The 17,114-nt window shown below is 39.8% G+C and overlaps 1 protein-coding gene across 1 annotated transcript; it reads left to right on the top strand.

The window, feature by feature from the left end:
- Positions 1–2,282: 2,282 nt before the first annotated feature.
- LOC104470345 (leptin receptor-like) lies at positions 2,283–16,549 on the top strand (the record flags this gene model as incomplete). The annotated part of the gene is made up of 8 exons (XM_010085223.1): positions 2,283–2,335; positions 5,017–5,325; positions 6,259–6,376; positions 11,087–11,289; positions 13,524–13,669; positions 14,052–14,196; positions 15,962–16,258; positions 16,432–16,549. Coding segments are annotated over exons 1-8 (1,376 nt in total), but the record flags the coding sequence as incomplete, so codon positions are not given.
- Between the last annotated feature and the right edge of the window lie 565 nt (positions 16,550–17,114).

Genomic DNA, 17,114 nt, shown 5'->3' with positions numbered 1-17,114 from the left:
AAAGAAGATGTCTCGAGCTGGTCTGAACTGTTTTTTTGCTCTCTGGTCCAAATATTGTTAATTATGGTCAAATTAGTGCTGATATCAGAATCTGATTACTCTATCTGGTCATTTTTATGGTTGCAGGAAGTGGAAATGCCTTTATCTTCAGTAGAACTACATAATTATAACTTTCTTTGAGGCGTATGTGTTTCTGGGGGTCTGTGGCTGCTTTCTTTTCAGCCTACAGCAGGTATCGCATGGGTGAAGCTACCACAGCAGCTGCTGGTAACACAATTAACCATTTGTCCTCTTACTTCCAGGAACAAATGAGAGATGATGTTTCACATTCTGCTTTGAAATAGTACAAGGAAATATGTGTAGTTACCAAAATAGTGTTTCTTTCCTTCAAACATCTGGGGGCAATAGGGCTAGGATGTCTGCATGACAGCTTTTGCTTCTTGCAGCACCTATGATGGGAGAGCAAGTGATGGACCATAACTTTGTGGATTATTTAGAGCTCTTGATGGTGGACATTTTTTACATTTTTATTTTATTGCACCTGTAAAAGAGGAACATACACTGTTTTTCATTAGACCATACATTTAAAACTATGAATAGTGTACACTTATGTAAAGTAAATTATTTTAAAAGTTGTTTTTTTTTTCTTTTGATCAGAAACTTGCAAAAAACCTGGATAACTTTGATCACAGGCTTTTGGAAATAATTTTTGTGAAATGACTGACTTAATACAAGGTTGTAGCTAGATAATTCCTCTGGTCTTCATGGCTCACCAATTAGGAAATAGGCTAATGGAAGAGGTACAGGTAAGGTTGGCCTCCTAACAGCTGTGCTGAGAGGCACATTTTCCTCTGAAGTAGGGGTTGCAAAGCACTGCCTTTGAAATTTCGAGCTTTCCTCTTTAATTCCTCAAAATGTAGCTTAAAAGGTACTCTGATTATAACCTGGGTGAATGGGGAGAAAAGTGGATGGGACTGACTCATCTTGCAGACCAAAATGAAGGAAATGACTTGGCTGCAGCTCCAGCCCCAGCTAAATTTGCAAGGGCTTTCCTTGTGGGAGAGCTTGCAGGGACACAAGAAGCCTGACATACTGTAACTTCCCTGGTCAGTTGTGTGCTGTGTCGGGCAGAGAGCTGTGCCTATGAAGTCACCTCTGCACTGAGCCGTGGTCAAGGCTTAAAGCAGTGTCAGGGTCACTGCGTGATCGTATCAAAGTCTATGGTGAGGGCAAAAGCTGTGAGCAGAAGGTGGTTTTCCTTACTCTAACCAAATTCTTTGGTTTTGTTAGCAGCTACTGGTTCCTCTGTGGGGCTGACCCTCCACTGTGCGCTGGCTTGTTGAGCCGCTGCCCTGGGTAACACAACAGGGATATGCTCAGACCACACACTGATAGGAGTGGTAAAAATCAGAGAGAGTCACTCTTTTTCTGTGTCCGTGTACAGTTTCCCTCCAGGCTGCAGAGCCAACAGCTGGGTAGTAGTCTGTGTGTATCATACAGGGTATGTGTGTATATATAGTACAGTTCATGCACCCCCAAACTGAAAGGCCAGTGGATTACATAGCGTGGGCACCAATTCTTTTGGCAACATAGATGTTCTCAAGGAAATTCTTCTAAGAAATATTTAAGGAATGAGAATACTTCGGAGAAACTCCCCAAATCTCATTTCTTGCCCCAGCATTCTCTGACTCAATATGTAAATTTTACTAATCATCCAGTTCTGGTTAACTACAAAGGCAACCAAACTGTGTATGTTCTCCTCTGATATCCTCTGTTGGGCTTTTTTAAAAGTATAAAAATGCTTATGTTTGGGTTTTAACAGAATTTATGTGACTATAGGATGAAAACCAAAAAGAACAAAGTACTTCAAATGAAAGAACAGTATTGAAATATTGCTGGGAAGTGTGGTGAAGTCACTTGGGTGCCCAAATGCCTTTGTGTATGCTGCACTTTGAACATTGAGTACCTCTTGGGCATTTTGGTTGTTTGGATTTGTAGTGCCTTTCATATGAGCAAACCCAGGTGGTGACCAATGCTCAGCAAAAGCCTGGAGACCATGAGGTACTGTATAGCTCTAATGATGAAAGAAGAGCTGTGTTGATATTTAATTGATATTGTAAGCAATTTTTTTTTTCCTCAAATGCCTTTCTGATTTTGTTCTTCCTTTCTGCTTACAAAGGTGTATCGAATTAACTGAAGTGCACCAAAATGAAACCCTAATGAAGTAATAGACTGATTATTATCAGCTCTCAGTTAATTTTCTGTATGCTTTTCAGATCAGCTCTACAGAACAAGATGTATTGGCAAATCATTCTGACCGTGTTTGTGCTGTTGGGTAAGTTACTAAAAAAAAAAAATCAATTGGAAATTATGTGGAATGAAGAGTAATCACCATTTCTGTTTTACAAGGGTGTTTCAAGTCATGCTACTGGATTAATATCTTATCACAACATGCAACTAGAATATACAAAGGACCTGATGTTATCGTTGTGCAGAATTGAAATGTTGACACTCTCAGGGTTGTGCCTGCATGTCTTATCCCAAAAAGCAGTGCAACTGACTTTTAAGATCAGGAAACATCAGTAGAAAGTATTTGGTGAGTCAAAATATGATAAGATAGAAGTTCACGGGCCATTTGTTTTATTATCCTAATACGTTCAAAAGCAGAAGGAAAAATCCCAGTTCCATCAGAACTGCAAAGTTTCTGCTTAGTTCAGTGTAGCCACGATGTCACTTGGAGTTTGAGCTCTGCTTTTTCAGGTAGCTGACCTTCCTGCTTTCATGTGCACGTGCTGTTAAAGGGGGCTCAATTAACTGCAAAAGCTGGATATAATAAACTGAGTTTCTAGCTGGGAATCACTCGTAACAATATTGGTGTATGCTGTATGCTGTTCAGGGACAGCTGGTATTTGCCTTTCTTTTTTTTTTTTTATTAAAATAAGAACTATTTAAAGACTTCTGGTGCTGATGCTTAGGGAGAAAGCAGATGCTGTAAACCAATGAAGTTAGTTTCAAAATCTGTGTCATCTTGTATCTTCACAAAAGATGAATAAATCATTAGATTTCTGTATCTTTTCTATATACATATACATCTTTATCTTTCTGTATACCTACCTTTATCCACTCAGCATCAAATATTGCATTGTTGACATTCATTTAAATACCTTACATCATCTAAACATATTATGTACCTTTTAATTAGAAAACTTGGATGCCTCAGGGAGTTTTCATTAGGCTTCAGAGTGCTTTGGCTCGATCTGATGGCATGTAATGACTGAAAGTCAGAGTATCCATTGAGCGGCCATCTCCATTTGGTTCCAAATAAGGAAATAGCCATGGCTGGCATCTTTGTAGCCCTGTTAACCCAGCCAGGCAAATATGCTGCTATTCTGGGGACAGAACTGCAATTCTGTAAGTGATGGCTTCCTCTGTGTCTGTGGCATGGACACACTGTTAAATCTGTAGCTGGAAGATGTCCTTAATGCACGCTGTGGTTTATGAGCAGGCATTTAAGAGCTATGGTAGTCCTGTATTAAGCCTTCTGTATTGTTATGCATTATAGTTCTTTTAACTTTTTTTTTTTTTTTTTTTTTTACATTTCTGAAGAAGTGGAAAGCAGCTGCACACATTTTGACTTTATAGGATTTAATTAATCCCTTGAGATTGTCTGGTGTGATATGCGAGGGGGAAGTAGTTTTTTAGAAAAAGAGATGACTGGCAGGAATCTCTTCACACCCCCCAGCTGATGCTGTGAGTTGGGAGTATGTTGGTTATCTGTCCTGCTCCACAGGCAGTCATGTCACTTACTCATTTGGCCTTTTTTAATCATGTGTTATGGACTAATAGTCTGTTTGGTCAACTGAATCCTCCGCATGCAGCCAGGAGGGCTAATGAAGCTGATCTTTAGAGAGGCACAAACTCTGTTAAATGAGAGAGGAGGAAAGAGCAGAACCCTTCAGGAGCCTGGAGATACAAAATCAGTGTAAAGAGAAAATGAAATATGCTGCATGGTAACACAGTGTCTGCTTTTTAGGTAGCATGCATCTACTTTTTAAAGAGCTTTCATTTTGTGTTTTTATATTATTTAGCTTATGCTTATGTGCTATTAATCAAACAGTGCCAGAGAAATTCTGTTTTTCTTACTGTGGCTATTGCAAGGCATAGAGCATCAATTAATTTCTGTCTAATGAAGTGCTTAAAATATTTATGCCCTTACTGAGCAAAAAGCTAAATGCAAAGTGCACAAATGACCCACATGCCTCTGTAACTAGAGCTTTAATCTCTGAAATTCACGCAGTGTTTTACAGTAAGCTATTTCCAAAACCGACATGCTTATAATTCTCAAAATCATTCTTAGCATGATTCAAGCTATGACTTACCAACAAGAGCTACAAATGTGGTCAGAGCAATTTTAATTTGAAGAATCTAAGCCTGATGGAAAAGATCATTCTTTTCCTGCATCTTATTTCCCAGATAATGCCCTGGGGTTTTGCAGTTACATCCCGTTGTTTATTCTTGTAATACTGTTCTTTGGTATTTAACAGTTACAATATGACTGTGCTTCATTTACAGTGGGATTATTTTTTCTCCAGTAATGGAGCTGTGTTATAAGAGCTGGATTGCAAGTGTCCCAGCACTGCAGGGGGAGATGAGACTCATACCTGTATAGTGTGTGCACTTAGGTTTAGGATTCACTGTATTTTGAATTAATATAAGCCAATTTACCCCAAGGAGGTGCTTCCCCTGCAGTCTTCATCTTGACCTATTTCAAGAGGTTGAGAAAACAAAAAGTTAGGTATAGCGACTTTGGGGGAGAAGGCTGGCGTCTGTCAGTTGTGACACCAGTTCAGAGGGGATGTTTTTCTAATTTTGTCTGCAACGCAGGGGAGAATAGCCCCTGGGAACAGTCTGATTTTTTATGTAATGAATGTGGTTTTGTGTAACACCAACCATTCCTTTTTCATTGTCAAGCAATATGAACTTTTCTTTCCAATATCTTTGCCTTTATATTTGCAGACTTTCTTCAAATGGCAGTTGCCCACTGTATGGTCTATCAAATTCCTCCCAGGAACTTTACCTTACCCTCTATGCTGCTGAACGAGACATTTTTGAGTCCTTTCTCTGCTGGAGTTGTAGAGAGATGGTCCGGTTTGCGGAGAGAGGGTGGAGCATCTGAAACCAAGCCTCCCTTGCTAATGAACACAGAAAGTTTTCTGTGTTGCCTTTGGAGTGATAACAACATTGATTGTTCTTTGTACAGAGCAAGCATGCAAACAAGGAAGTTTATTCCTTCAGAAATAAGTATCTCTGCTTCTCAGGAAATAGGTAGGTTTTCCATTCAAGGGCATAAGAAGTTACTACTACTTCAAAAAATGGTCAAGGTTTTTTGTTGTTTGGGAGGAGGGGAGTGGGTTGTGTCAATGGGTATTCATTTTTACAGAGAGCTGATCACATGGTATGGTAAAATCCTTCCTCACAAAAGTTTAAAGTGGAAAATGAAGGGAATTGTATAGCACAGTTTCAAAGGGGGAAAAAAAAGGTGCCTGTCTTTCTAGGGGAATTATGAATAAAATATGTAGCACTGCATATGAGGATATAAGCACAGATCTTCAAAGGTATTTAGAAGCCATAAGAAATATTTTAAGTATTTCTGTGGATATGGGCTTTAAGCTCCTGAAGGAGGTGGGGGAGATGGAGGGCAAGGGCCATCTTTTCTGCCTGCATTGTGATGCCTTAGTAAATATCTGTACATGGATTAGATTGAATTATTTTTTCCTAGGCTGTTTTTCTCCTCCTGTAAACCACAGTCTCTGAGCAGCACACAGGCCAGCTGGCCTACTGCTGTCAGCGGCAGGAATCTCATTGACCTCGGTAGAGTAGAATTTCATTTTGAAAGAACTGTCCCATGGAACAAATAAATCTGTGTTGAAGACTGCCACACTAAATTTGTCTGAATTTATTTCTTCCCATTGTGGCCTTGTCTGTAAAGTCAGATAAAATATAATCCTGCTCTAATAATTAGACTGCAGCAGTATCACATAGGTTGTTAGCCTTTCAAGTGTTCAGGGGCATGTATTAGTGCCCAGTTCAGCAAGGATTATTCATAAACATTTGCACATTTGTGGTCCAGCCTCACCTTCATAAATATCAGTTACTTGTCCTCTCCTTGTGGGTGAATTTTATCCTGGCTCTTCAGTTGTTTTTCTTTTTTGGTTTTAATATAGCTCATCAATGTTTAATCTCTTTCTTTTTTTTCAGATTCAAGTTGGAACATTGAATGTTGGATTAAAGGCAAGCTGGACCTGTTAGTTTGTAGCCTGCGGTTTTTGAAGTTGTCCTTGAGAGCCGACTTGAAGGTTAATCTCTTATATGCTGTGTAAGTACAGACTCTGTTAAATTTGCCACTATTAGCATTAGAAATCTGAAAGCATTTTCTCCAACATCAACATTGGCCTCTCAAGCTTGCAGCACAGTGGTAGCATTAGCTTTGCAAGAAGATGATATGATATGTTATGTACCTTTGTCTTATCTAAAAGTAACTCTGGACAATGTGGAAAGTTTATGTTTCTGTCTCTGAATGAGAGATGGCTGGAATGGAGAGTCCTCCTCCTCTGTCCTTTCCATGTTTCTTAAAATGCTTTAATTGAAATCAGTGTTGACTTCCTAAAATACCTTTGCTGTTACAATTGCTTAATTTTAAAGCTGTGATCTTCCAGTGTTCCTCATTACTTTGATTTCTGAAATGCCATTACTTGTGTGTTTGTGGGAGAAGTAGATCTGACTTTGTTCTATCCAGTCTCAACTGCAATATCAAAATCTTTGCCAGTATTCCTAGTGTAGTAATCTCTATATTGAATTTTTTTGGTATGCCTAACATCCATGGAACAACAGATTCGAGTCCCAGCTGGGATGAAGAGGTTCTTTGTATTAGGAAGGGAATTCAGTGTCATGCAATTTATGCCAGCAGGCCATATAGGCTCATTAGAGTCCTTGTGGCATTTCTGCATTTGATTACTTTCTGCGAGATGCAGTGCGGTCCCTGACATTGGAGAACTTGTTTCACTCCCCAGATTTCATATTAATATATTCCTTTTAGGGTGCCTGTGTTCTAGGGGAACAGCTAGCAAAGCATTTCAGATTTTGGTAAGGTGACAGCTTTCCCTGTTGGCTTGCTGGTACCTTAACATTTTATTCACATGAGCCAAAATACCTTGAAAACATTCCCAGTTTTAAAAATATTTGTTCCTGGCATGTGTTACTCTCTGGGAGTCTGGAGATCAACCCAGAATTCTCACATATAGGACAGGCAATGTACAAAAATAATGACCTAGAAGAATCTACAACAAAAGAGCTTGGGTCCTCAACAGCTTTTGGTTTTTTCAGCATTAAAGAAGTATCCTTGCATTTTACACATCCACAGTTTGCCTGCTTGTAAATGATATCAAGTTACTTTGAACAGAAAATGTTTTGTTCTTTCCAAAACAGTGTAAGAGGCTCAAGCAAGGGTAATGATGGGGTTTTACCCTCTCTAGCAGCGTGTCTCTGGGAGGAGAAAGGTTATTCTGAAACTTGACTAGGCAAATTAGGTTAACTGTCTACCAAAAGCGAATCATCTTTCCAGTTGTATGTATTTTAGGAATGCTGTAAATGCTGACGATTAATTACATTAACTGAAACCACTTAGCCTTGGGGATCCTTTCATAGTGACACAGGTTGCTCGTGCAGTCCTGAGTTGTTGCAGTTCTCCACAATACTTTGGATTTCTGCTGTTTTGCTTGTAATCAGGTCTCACACATTTAGCCTGGGCTTGTCAATTTGGAATAAGTTGTTGTGGGGATGATCACATTCTCTTGATCTATTCTCTTATCCCAAACTCAATTTTGTGTCCCTGTGTCTTGCCAGTTTGTGGAAATGCAAAGGTCCTTACCTTGTTTCTTGGTATCTGTGTATCTTTCTCTGGGAGCAGACCTGGCGTCTGATAACATCGCTTGGTCTTTCCCCTTGCTTTGCCCTGGTTGCCTGCAGACGTCGAGAGCTGTAAGACAAGTCTAGAGCATAGCAGTGAGATGCTGGTAATTCTCTGTCACAAGGGGTGGAAGGCCTGCCTGGCAGGGAGCCACAGGGTTTTTCTCCAGTTACACTTGCTTTCCTCCATACAGAATTTTATACAGTAAACAAATTAGAAAGTTTGTGTGGTGGAGCAGGGAGAAATAACAACCTGTGCCTGTTTATTCCCAGCTAAGTGGCCTTTGAAACACTGGCACAACACAACACAGGGAGGAGCTCTCCAGCATTTTCCCCCTGTACACGAGTGGTCTTCAGGGTGCAAATAAGCTCAGTTAAAAATGGGAATAATCCTTGAGAATGATTGGGAGAAAGATGGTAGCAGGGGTTGTAACCGCTTTTCCAGATGAGGTTTTATAAGATAAAAAGACACTGATGGAAAGACTATGTTCTTACAGATTGTTTGTGGGTTTGTTGAGACGAATAAAATCTGTGAGCAATAATAGAAGGCAGGGAAACTGAAAAGAAGATTCTGTGAAGTCTTTGAAAGGAAATTCGAGAGAAAGAAGTGGAGCCACAACTATAAAAACAAAAGTATTCCAAGTAGTTTAAACGCAGTATGTCTGCCAGATACCATCAGCATAAGGTTCAATAATTCTCGTGTCCTAAAGTCTGTGAGTCCTGGTAAAAATTATTTTAGGAATGTCAGTATTGCCTGACTGTAGTACTAATAAATGTAAACTACGTATTCATATGAACCTGCTTAGCTTATGGGGTCCTTACTGCCGAGTACAAAACTGAAAATCCTTGTGTTACCTTCTTCAAAGAGATTCCTAAAACCCAGGTGGAGGTGTGATGTGTGTGTGTTGACTAGTGAATGATGAGTGGGGCCCCGATTTGGGGAGATCCATGTGCGTACATCGAGGGTTCCCTTGCAGTGCCAGCCAGCATCATTTGCACGCGCTCTCCCCGTAATTCATCAGCCCTTTGTTGCTCCCAGCCTCTCCTCAGTTTTTGACTTTTTTCAGTAGGGCAGATTATGGTAATGGGATCAGTGAGTGATGCCCATTTCCCCTGTGCTCTGCAGTCGATTAAATATACTAGATACCAAAGTGACTAAAACAAAAAAAAGCAGAAAATCTTGTCCTTCCTTCTCCTCCAGTGTCGAGTTCTCTGCCCTCCGTGAATTCAAGTGTTACGATGAGTCATGCCAGCTATAACATGATTTAAAACCTTTACAGAAAGGTTCTTATTCTATTAACTTCAGTTTCTTGCTCTGAATTAGTGAAACAAACCTCTTGCTATACAGAAATAATTCCAAAATCACTTAAAAACGTAAGCTTTTTTTGTAAGGATGAAATGTCAAAAGCAGGAAGGAATCCAGGATGGGTTAACTGTCAGGATTTGTCTTGGCTTTGCCGCTGTGAGAAGTTTGGCTGCGAAGTATTCACGCTATTAAATTTCACTCCCTTAAGGAGGCCTGTGTCACCGAATACCTGCAGTACGCCATAAATGTGTATCTGTGTTTGAAAGAGCCCAAAGAATATCTGTGGAATAGAAATGAGAATGAAGAATACTTTGGGAACTGCTGGTGCCCTCAGAGTAGAAGCAGCTTTGTGCCCACTTGTGTTTATTTCATAAATCAAGAATAGTTTGACTAAAGTCAATGGAGATTGAAAATATGTATAAAAGAGTAACCGTACACATGAGGATTGCTCTAAAAATGCCTCTGAAACATATTTGAAAAGCATCTGTGTACTAATGTGTACATGGAAATAGCACGGGTCTTCTTTGTGCTGCTTCTGGAAGTAGACCCAAGGAAGCCTGTATATTTTTCAGAGATATGAATTAAATGTGATGGCCTGTATTTCAATATGAACATGTATGTTCTTTTTGCGTCCTATAAAACATTTGCTAGCATCTAGAGACATAATGCAGGACTGCTTGGACCAGTATTTGCTACTTTGCCCTTTATTTCATTTAAAACGTATCAAAATCATGTTATTAGAAAATCTGATTAAACTGTTTGTAAAACATATATTATGCCCATGCAACCATTAGTTGTTTAAAACTTCACAAGTTTATCTTAGACTGTACAGTGTTTGCAGTGGATTGTGTAAACAAAAACTGTGTATGTGAAACTCTCAAGGAAACTGTGTATGTGAAACTCTCAAGGAAGGAGTGGTAATAGAAAGAAAAAAAAAAAAGAAAAAAACCCCCCTTGAAACTAAATCTGAACATTCAGTCAAAAGTAGTCCCATGAGGAGCAATAAAAGCAAAATGTAGTAAGTTACTTCCTGAATACTTTCCATGAGCCTGTCCAAGAAATAGTAGTAAAGTGTGTGAGTAAATAATTTGCTTTCCTAGGAAACATCAGACTATCCAATACACAAACATGCTGCATGTAAAAAATAATTAAAGCCTTAGCTTGGAATCAACTGCACGAAGTTAAGACTTTTGGAGGACACTGGTGTCTATTTTTTTTTTTCCAAATACTGTATGTTGTTGAAAATGAGTACTAAAATGTGTTCTGAATGGAGGAGTTCTTTAGGCTTTTGTTATTCCAGAACTTGTTTTTCCCTTGAATAATCGCTTTTGATTATTATATTACTTGTAATGCTTAATTATAGGAGAAGCTGGAAGGAATGTTAAATTGTTTAGATTTTATTTCAGTGCCTCATGAATAGGAAATGGAACATGATCTCTGTGGAGGTGGCAGAGAGCTGCCAATCACTCCACTGTAAGGTAAACTACCTTTGTGTGCCCAAGAAGTATCTAGTAGTAGTTACCATCAGGAATCAGAAACTAGTCTGACTAAATTAAAGGTGTCATCTAGTATTGTAACGCATTTGTTTTAAAGTCAAACCTTAGGAATACTTCCCATTAAATCATCTTAACTACTTTACTTGGAAACCATTTCAAAAGGGAGAAGCAACAAAGTAAAAGCAATTGGTAACAATTTTTCTTTTTTTTTTTTTTGGTACGTAAATCTTATCCAGATGGACAAACCTCCTCTACTGAGATAGAGTATAGAAAGAAATACTGGTTTGCTTTGTTTTATGGTTTGTTTTTTTCCTTACAGATCAGAGCTTTCACTGGGAGATGTATCTACGAGCTGTCTAAAGGGCACTGTCACAGCTGCTCAGTGTGACTGCAGCGAGTACAAGTGTGAGTGCTGTGTGCCGTCCCTGAGACTCAACCACACTTACATCATGTGGCTGGAGATTATGATTGGTGTAACGCCTCTGTGGTCACCTCTGATGTCAGTCAAGCCCATAGATATAGGTAGGTATGACCTACATTTTAAACTTCTTTTGATGGAGAATAGCAGCAGGATATCTCTTGTGGAGAAGGAGGGCACAGACCAGATAGGAAAAGGCTTCTGGGTGCTGAGGACAGAAATTAAGAAGTGAGCGGGGGAAAAAAACCAAACCTGTTCCTAAAGTTACTTAGAAAATAAAACTACCTCTTCTCTGAAGCAGCTCTGTTGCCCTGATGCCTTCTTCCATGCATGTAGAATTTCAGCATTTTCCGAGTTGGAACACATTCCTCTGTATTTAAGCAAGTTAAAACGATACTGACGTTATGAATTTGCTATCCAATATGCACAGTTATTGCAGGTCCTGGCAAATTTCAAAAAGGCAGGGACTCTGTCAGCTGTGGGGGAAAAAAATTGGAGTTTTACAGACTTCTTCCTAACTGATGGGCTTTGCAGGCAGAATAAGTTAAAAGTCTCTGTGTGGGCTAGTTTTGAAGATGAGAGGTTTCATTTTTCATCTTGCTGCTTTTAAATTCTGCTACAAGAAAGAAAAATTCAGACTTGCATCTGCCAGTATTTAAAATGACATAATTAGTTTGTTCTGCTTAGTGAAGTATATTTTTAAAATGCATAATATTAGTATATGTTCTGCCAAGATTTAACTCAAGTAAAAATTATTTTGAAAGTAAAACTCTGAATGCTTGTTTAATATAGAGTTGTACTTGCTTATAGATGGTATAAGTAGAACACATGGCATCAGCAGAGCAGACATCATTATTTATATTGTAAGATTCATGAAAGTGTGGTGTAAAAGTTACTGGCTTGTTTTAAAAGTCCTCCCCAATCACTTATTTCTGCTTGTCTTCATCAAGTTAATTGTTTTGAGATAGTATATAAGTAATAATAAAATAAGATTTGACTTAGTGTGTTGAATTTTTATGGAAAGTAGTAACAGGGTTTTGGTAAACTGAGTGAGATTCCAGTAATACCAGTTAAATGAGACACCCTGAAGAGCTGAGAGACCAGTGAATTGCCATTTTATATTTAATCTGGTATTGATGGAGGCAGACTCTGTCTCGAGTAGACCCCACAGGAGCTGTAGGAGGTTCCAGGTGACACTGATGTGTTTGTTGTCTGACCATGAGGTTGAAATGGGAGGAGGCAGTTCCTCTGGTTCTCCACTGGCTAACGCTGTGGATGTGCATCATCTTCTGAACTCTGCCAGCTCAGTTACTGCTACCAGCCCACCTTCACTTACACAGAGGTTACTTTCATTTTCATTGTCCCATTACAACTACTTCTATGAGCCTTTCCCAGACTCCTGCACTCATATTTTCCAGGTTAGCCAAGACATAGTGTAGACAGCATAAAGCCCTGAATGGGAGGCGTGGCTGTATCTGGGGTGTGGGGGCAGGCTGGGGGCATTCAGGGCAGATGGAACTCAGAGTGAACCTGTGCCCACTGCCCAGGACCCTCGGAAATGCTTGCCCTTCAGCTTTTGCACATGCTGTTTACACTGCAGTGCTTTTTAACAGGATATTACCCTTGCATGGGAGAAGCTCAGAGCTGAATGAGGACAAGGTCAACCAAAGGACACTGTACTTACACGGTGACTTGAAATGGTCACAGTAACGGGTGAAAGTAGGATCTAGGTTCTTTGCCTTTGTCTGAGGAAGAGTGAGTGTAATCCGAATCCTCACTCTAGGCTGCCCATCCATTTCCCTCTGCAGAGGGTTATCTTCATCCTCATGGGAAGTTTCTGAAACCCTCCCTTTTTACTTTGCCCTAATGTAGCTCTTCTGGAGACCTTCTTTCGTAGCCATAATCACTGGGGAAGGGATGGGAATATTTAGAAATTTTCTGTGTGCAGTATGAGGACATTATTTGCTGTCTCTTAAGGAGCTGAGCAAAGCAATTTGCGCTCCCATCCCTCTCAGCCGTCTTTTCAGCAGAACAGGTGAGTGTGTGCTTGGTTACTGGGAAGAATCATTGCCCAAGGCAAGAAATTAATGTAGTTTTAAGGCAAACGTTAGGTCAAGCAGCATGTCCTGATGACTAACTATATAACGGTGGCAGGGTGCACTTTTCCAGTGATATTACACAACATTACGCCTGTCATACACTAGCTGTAGAGCAGCTCTTGAAAACGGAGCTTAAAGAAAAGGCGTGAAAGAGACTTGTGAATCAGTAAAAACCCATTACTGCCAGCCGTCACAGGCAATAAGGTTATTGGTAAACTTGTCAATTAATTTGTCCGCAGTAAAGCCTGAACCTCCTTTGAACCTGCATCTAGAAATGACAGAGAAAGGTCAAGTGAGGATCTGCTGGTCTGAGCCTGTGCTGATGCCATACCCACTTCAGTATGAAGTAAAGATCTCTGCAAACTCAGGTCAAAAGGGCTGGCAGGTGAGTCAGCTCTGCTCGCTCTGTTTCACAATGGAGCAGTGCAGGTCAGTGGGTCTCTTCCTGAGCTCAGAATTTCTTACCACCCTCCTCGTCCCTGGGCAGCAGCTCTGGTGGGCTGAGCAACGTGGCTGGTCTGGTGGGGTCGAGTATGGCACGCTGGTTTCTCCTGAGCTGGTGTGTCATGAAATAAAAACATGAAATAACATGTTTTCTGCAGAGGTAAACTATATTCAAATTTACAGTAAATTTAAAGAAGAAAGCTTTTTTTTAACCCAACTTGATACCTAAAAACTACTCTCCAGACTATTTGTTTTGGCTCCCTCTGTCTCTTCCTTTTTCCTGTTTCATTATACAACAGTAATGGTTTCTCCTAATCCAACAGATGGTTCAAGTTGCTCTAGAAACCTCACTGGCCATAGACAATTCACTACTTGATTCTTCATACTTAGCTCAAGCGCGGTGCAGGAATCGTCATGGGCCAGGCTTCTGGAGTGACTGGAGCACACCGCATAATCTCAACTTTGGAGGTAGGTCATGGGCAGTAAGTAGTCTTTTGGAACAGAACAGATTTCCCAGTTTGGTTTGTGGAATGAGTTTTTGAGAGCATGTGTTATCCAGGGAGGCACAGGAGTTGGGCTGAAAAAATCCTGTGGAAGTTCTTTCCCCCTCTCCTTCTCTTTCTGCATGGCTTTGCCTGAGATTCTGCTCTTTCCTTTGTACCAGACTTGCACTAAAAGAGTTCTGGACTATCATCTTATATACTGTCATCAATTTACTGCCCAAACAGGGCAAGTTCCTGACATGTCACACACACTAAGAGCTCTCCTGGACTCTGAAAAGAACTCTTATGATTTAGTGAGGTCCCTTACATCAATGTAGCTCCTGCTAAAATGATAGAACATAAAGGCTTTTTGTTCATGGTCAGAGCATATAGGAGGGGAAAGAAATTTTGCATTGTATTCTCCCATATTCTCCCAATGGCCAGTGATAGGTTGAGCCAACGGAGGAACAGCGGAGCACGCAGCACAGCTGGGAGCAGCGAAGCCTCTGGTACAGGAGCACTGCCGTGCGGTCACGGAGGCACATCAACACCGAGAGCAAATGCTGAAATCAGGCAGCTAGGTTTTTCTACAGCTGACTCGTTTCACGTTATGATTCATATTTAAGAAGAAAGTCTTTGACAATGACAACATTGTAGGTGTGCTCTACCATCTGAGAAGGCCTGTGTTCTGGAAAAATCCTAAAAATATCTGACATGGTTCCTTAACTATGGAAAGCAAACCTGACCTTTTAAGGATTTTCATGCCGGCTTTGAGTTGATCTTCAGCAAACTGTTCCCTTTCAGCAGGTGTGTAACACCTGTCGCTTCCCTAAGGACCTGACTGATGGGGGCTGAGCTGTGCATGTTCACGTGATTGGCAAATTCAGTCTCTTTGTGCACTGGTGAATTACTTACTGTACCACTGCTACCATTTGGTATTACCCACACTGCTGAGATTGTAAAACAAGTTTTTGAGACATTAATCTCCTGCTGACTTCAATATGAGCAGGATTAATAACTCTTGGAAAGCTTATTTTATTTTTTAAATTTTTTTAAGTCCCCTCTCTCCTATTTCTAAACAGCAGTTCTCTCAAAATCTATGTTCCAGTATTACAGTAATGCTTCAGCTGACATATGATTTCAACATCCTTGCAGGGTTCAAAATGTTAGACTTTTTGTTTTTTTTTTTCAAACCCAAACATTGCTCTTTGCTTATTTGGATCTCCTCTCACTTTCTCCTGAGGCCAATTTTACAATTTTAAAATTTGTGGTGTATTTGTTTGTGAGACGAGTGACAGAAGCTAACCCTTTCTAGGGTGCAAGTACTTGTTGCAGCGTTTAAATAAGCTGACCTGGTGCCTTTAAAAAGTGGTCTGAGTAAAAAGCAGTGGTGTTAATCTAGTTTCCCAGGATGTAATTTGCAGGAGCCTGTATGTCTTTCCCTTGTGCTGCTGTGTATTGCTTTCACTGTATCCCCCAGTGTTTTTCTGCTCATTTAATTCCTGTTTGCCTGGGGATATTAAGGATTATTTTTATCAGAATTTATGAACATCAGTTACTGGGGGGAGACAGTCGAGGGCTCATTTCTGCCCCTCTCCCCTATAGTCATTAATAGTAATTAAGAAGTTGGAAACTTAGAAATACAGATGGATGATAATAATATTTTTCTATTGACATATGCTTTGGTATTTTTTTTTGTTCAGATGCTAATCTCAATGGATTTTTTTTCCTTTTTTTCCCCTTCTGTGTAGCTGAAGTCCTGTACTTTCCTCCAAAGATACTGACCAGTGCTGGTTCTAACGTTTCCTTTCATTGCATCTATAAAAACAAAACCAAGATTGTAGTGTCCAAGAAGATTGTTTGGTGGCTGAATTTAGCAGAAGAAATCCCAGAAAGTCAGTATACGCTTGTGAATGATCGCGTAAGCAAAGTTACTCTTTTCAACTTGAAAGCAACAAAACCTAGAGGAGGTTTCTTCTATACCGCATTATACTGTTGTCATCAAAATAGGGAATGTCATCATAGATACGCTGAATTATATGTAGTAGGTAAGATTCCAGATGATTTTAAATTACAATTCTGGTGCATTTTAATAGTAAGGTCAGAATATTTCCATTTTAAACTCCAGTTAGCTTTTATTGAGCAGATATGACTTGCAATGCATGTTTTTTGTATAAATAATGATATCTCTATTAATAAACTTTCAATGTCTTTTGATTAGATATGAATATCAATATCACGTGTGAAACAGACGGGTACTTAACTAAAATGACTTGCAGATGGTCTGCAAACCCAAACACGTTGCTGCTGGGGAGTTCCTTGCAGTTAAGATACTCCAGGTATGTACAGCTTTTAATGCACTCTTTATGTTTAGAAAGCGTGGCTCTGGAAATACTATTACAGCAAAGAATTCTGAAGAGATGTCATTATAAAATGTGCTCAGTTTCTGTAAGCTGGGCTTTTTCCCAACTGGAAGTCCAGGGATATTAACTATGTGTGCAAGAAGAGGACCATTGATACCCAAGTCTGTAACATGGATTCTATTTACAACGTTTTTCAGCATTTGTAAAACTTGTAGATGCAGTTTGGAAGCCAGTTCTCTTACAGTAGATGTGTTTGCTTGCATCAGTCATAAAAATTATTCTTCTAGTTGCTCAAATCTACAAATTGTAAGGAAATAAGGAAAAAAACCATTTGCAGGGAGAGTGACTGAGCACGGGAACAGTGGCCCAGAGAGGCTGTAGGATCTCTGTCCTTGGAGACTCAGATCTCGACTGGACAGGACCCTGGGCAACTTCATCTTTCTTTGAATTTAACCCTGCTTTGAGTTGGAGGTAGGACTTGAGACCTCTTGAGGTCTCCATTCAATCCTCATTTTTTTTTTATAATTCTGTATATTTTTTC

This window comes from Pterocles gutturalis, unplaced genomic scaffold (assembly GCF_000699245.1).
Source record: "Pterocles gutturalis isolate BGI_N339 unplaced genomic scaffold, ASM69924v1 scaffold44786, whole genome shotgun sequence".
NCBI classification, from domain to species: domain Eukaryota; kingdom Metazoa; phylum Chordata; class Aves; order Pterocliformes; family Pteroclidae; genus Pterocles; species Pterocles gutturalis.
The sequence above is the reverse complement of the archived record's forward strand: the minus strand, read 5'-3'. Positions and strand labels throughout refer to the sequence as shown.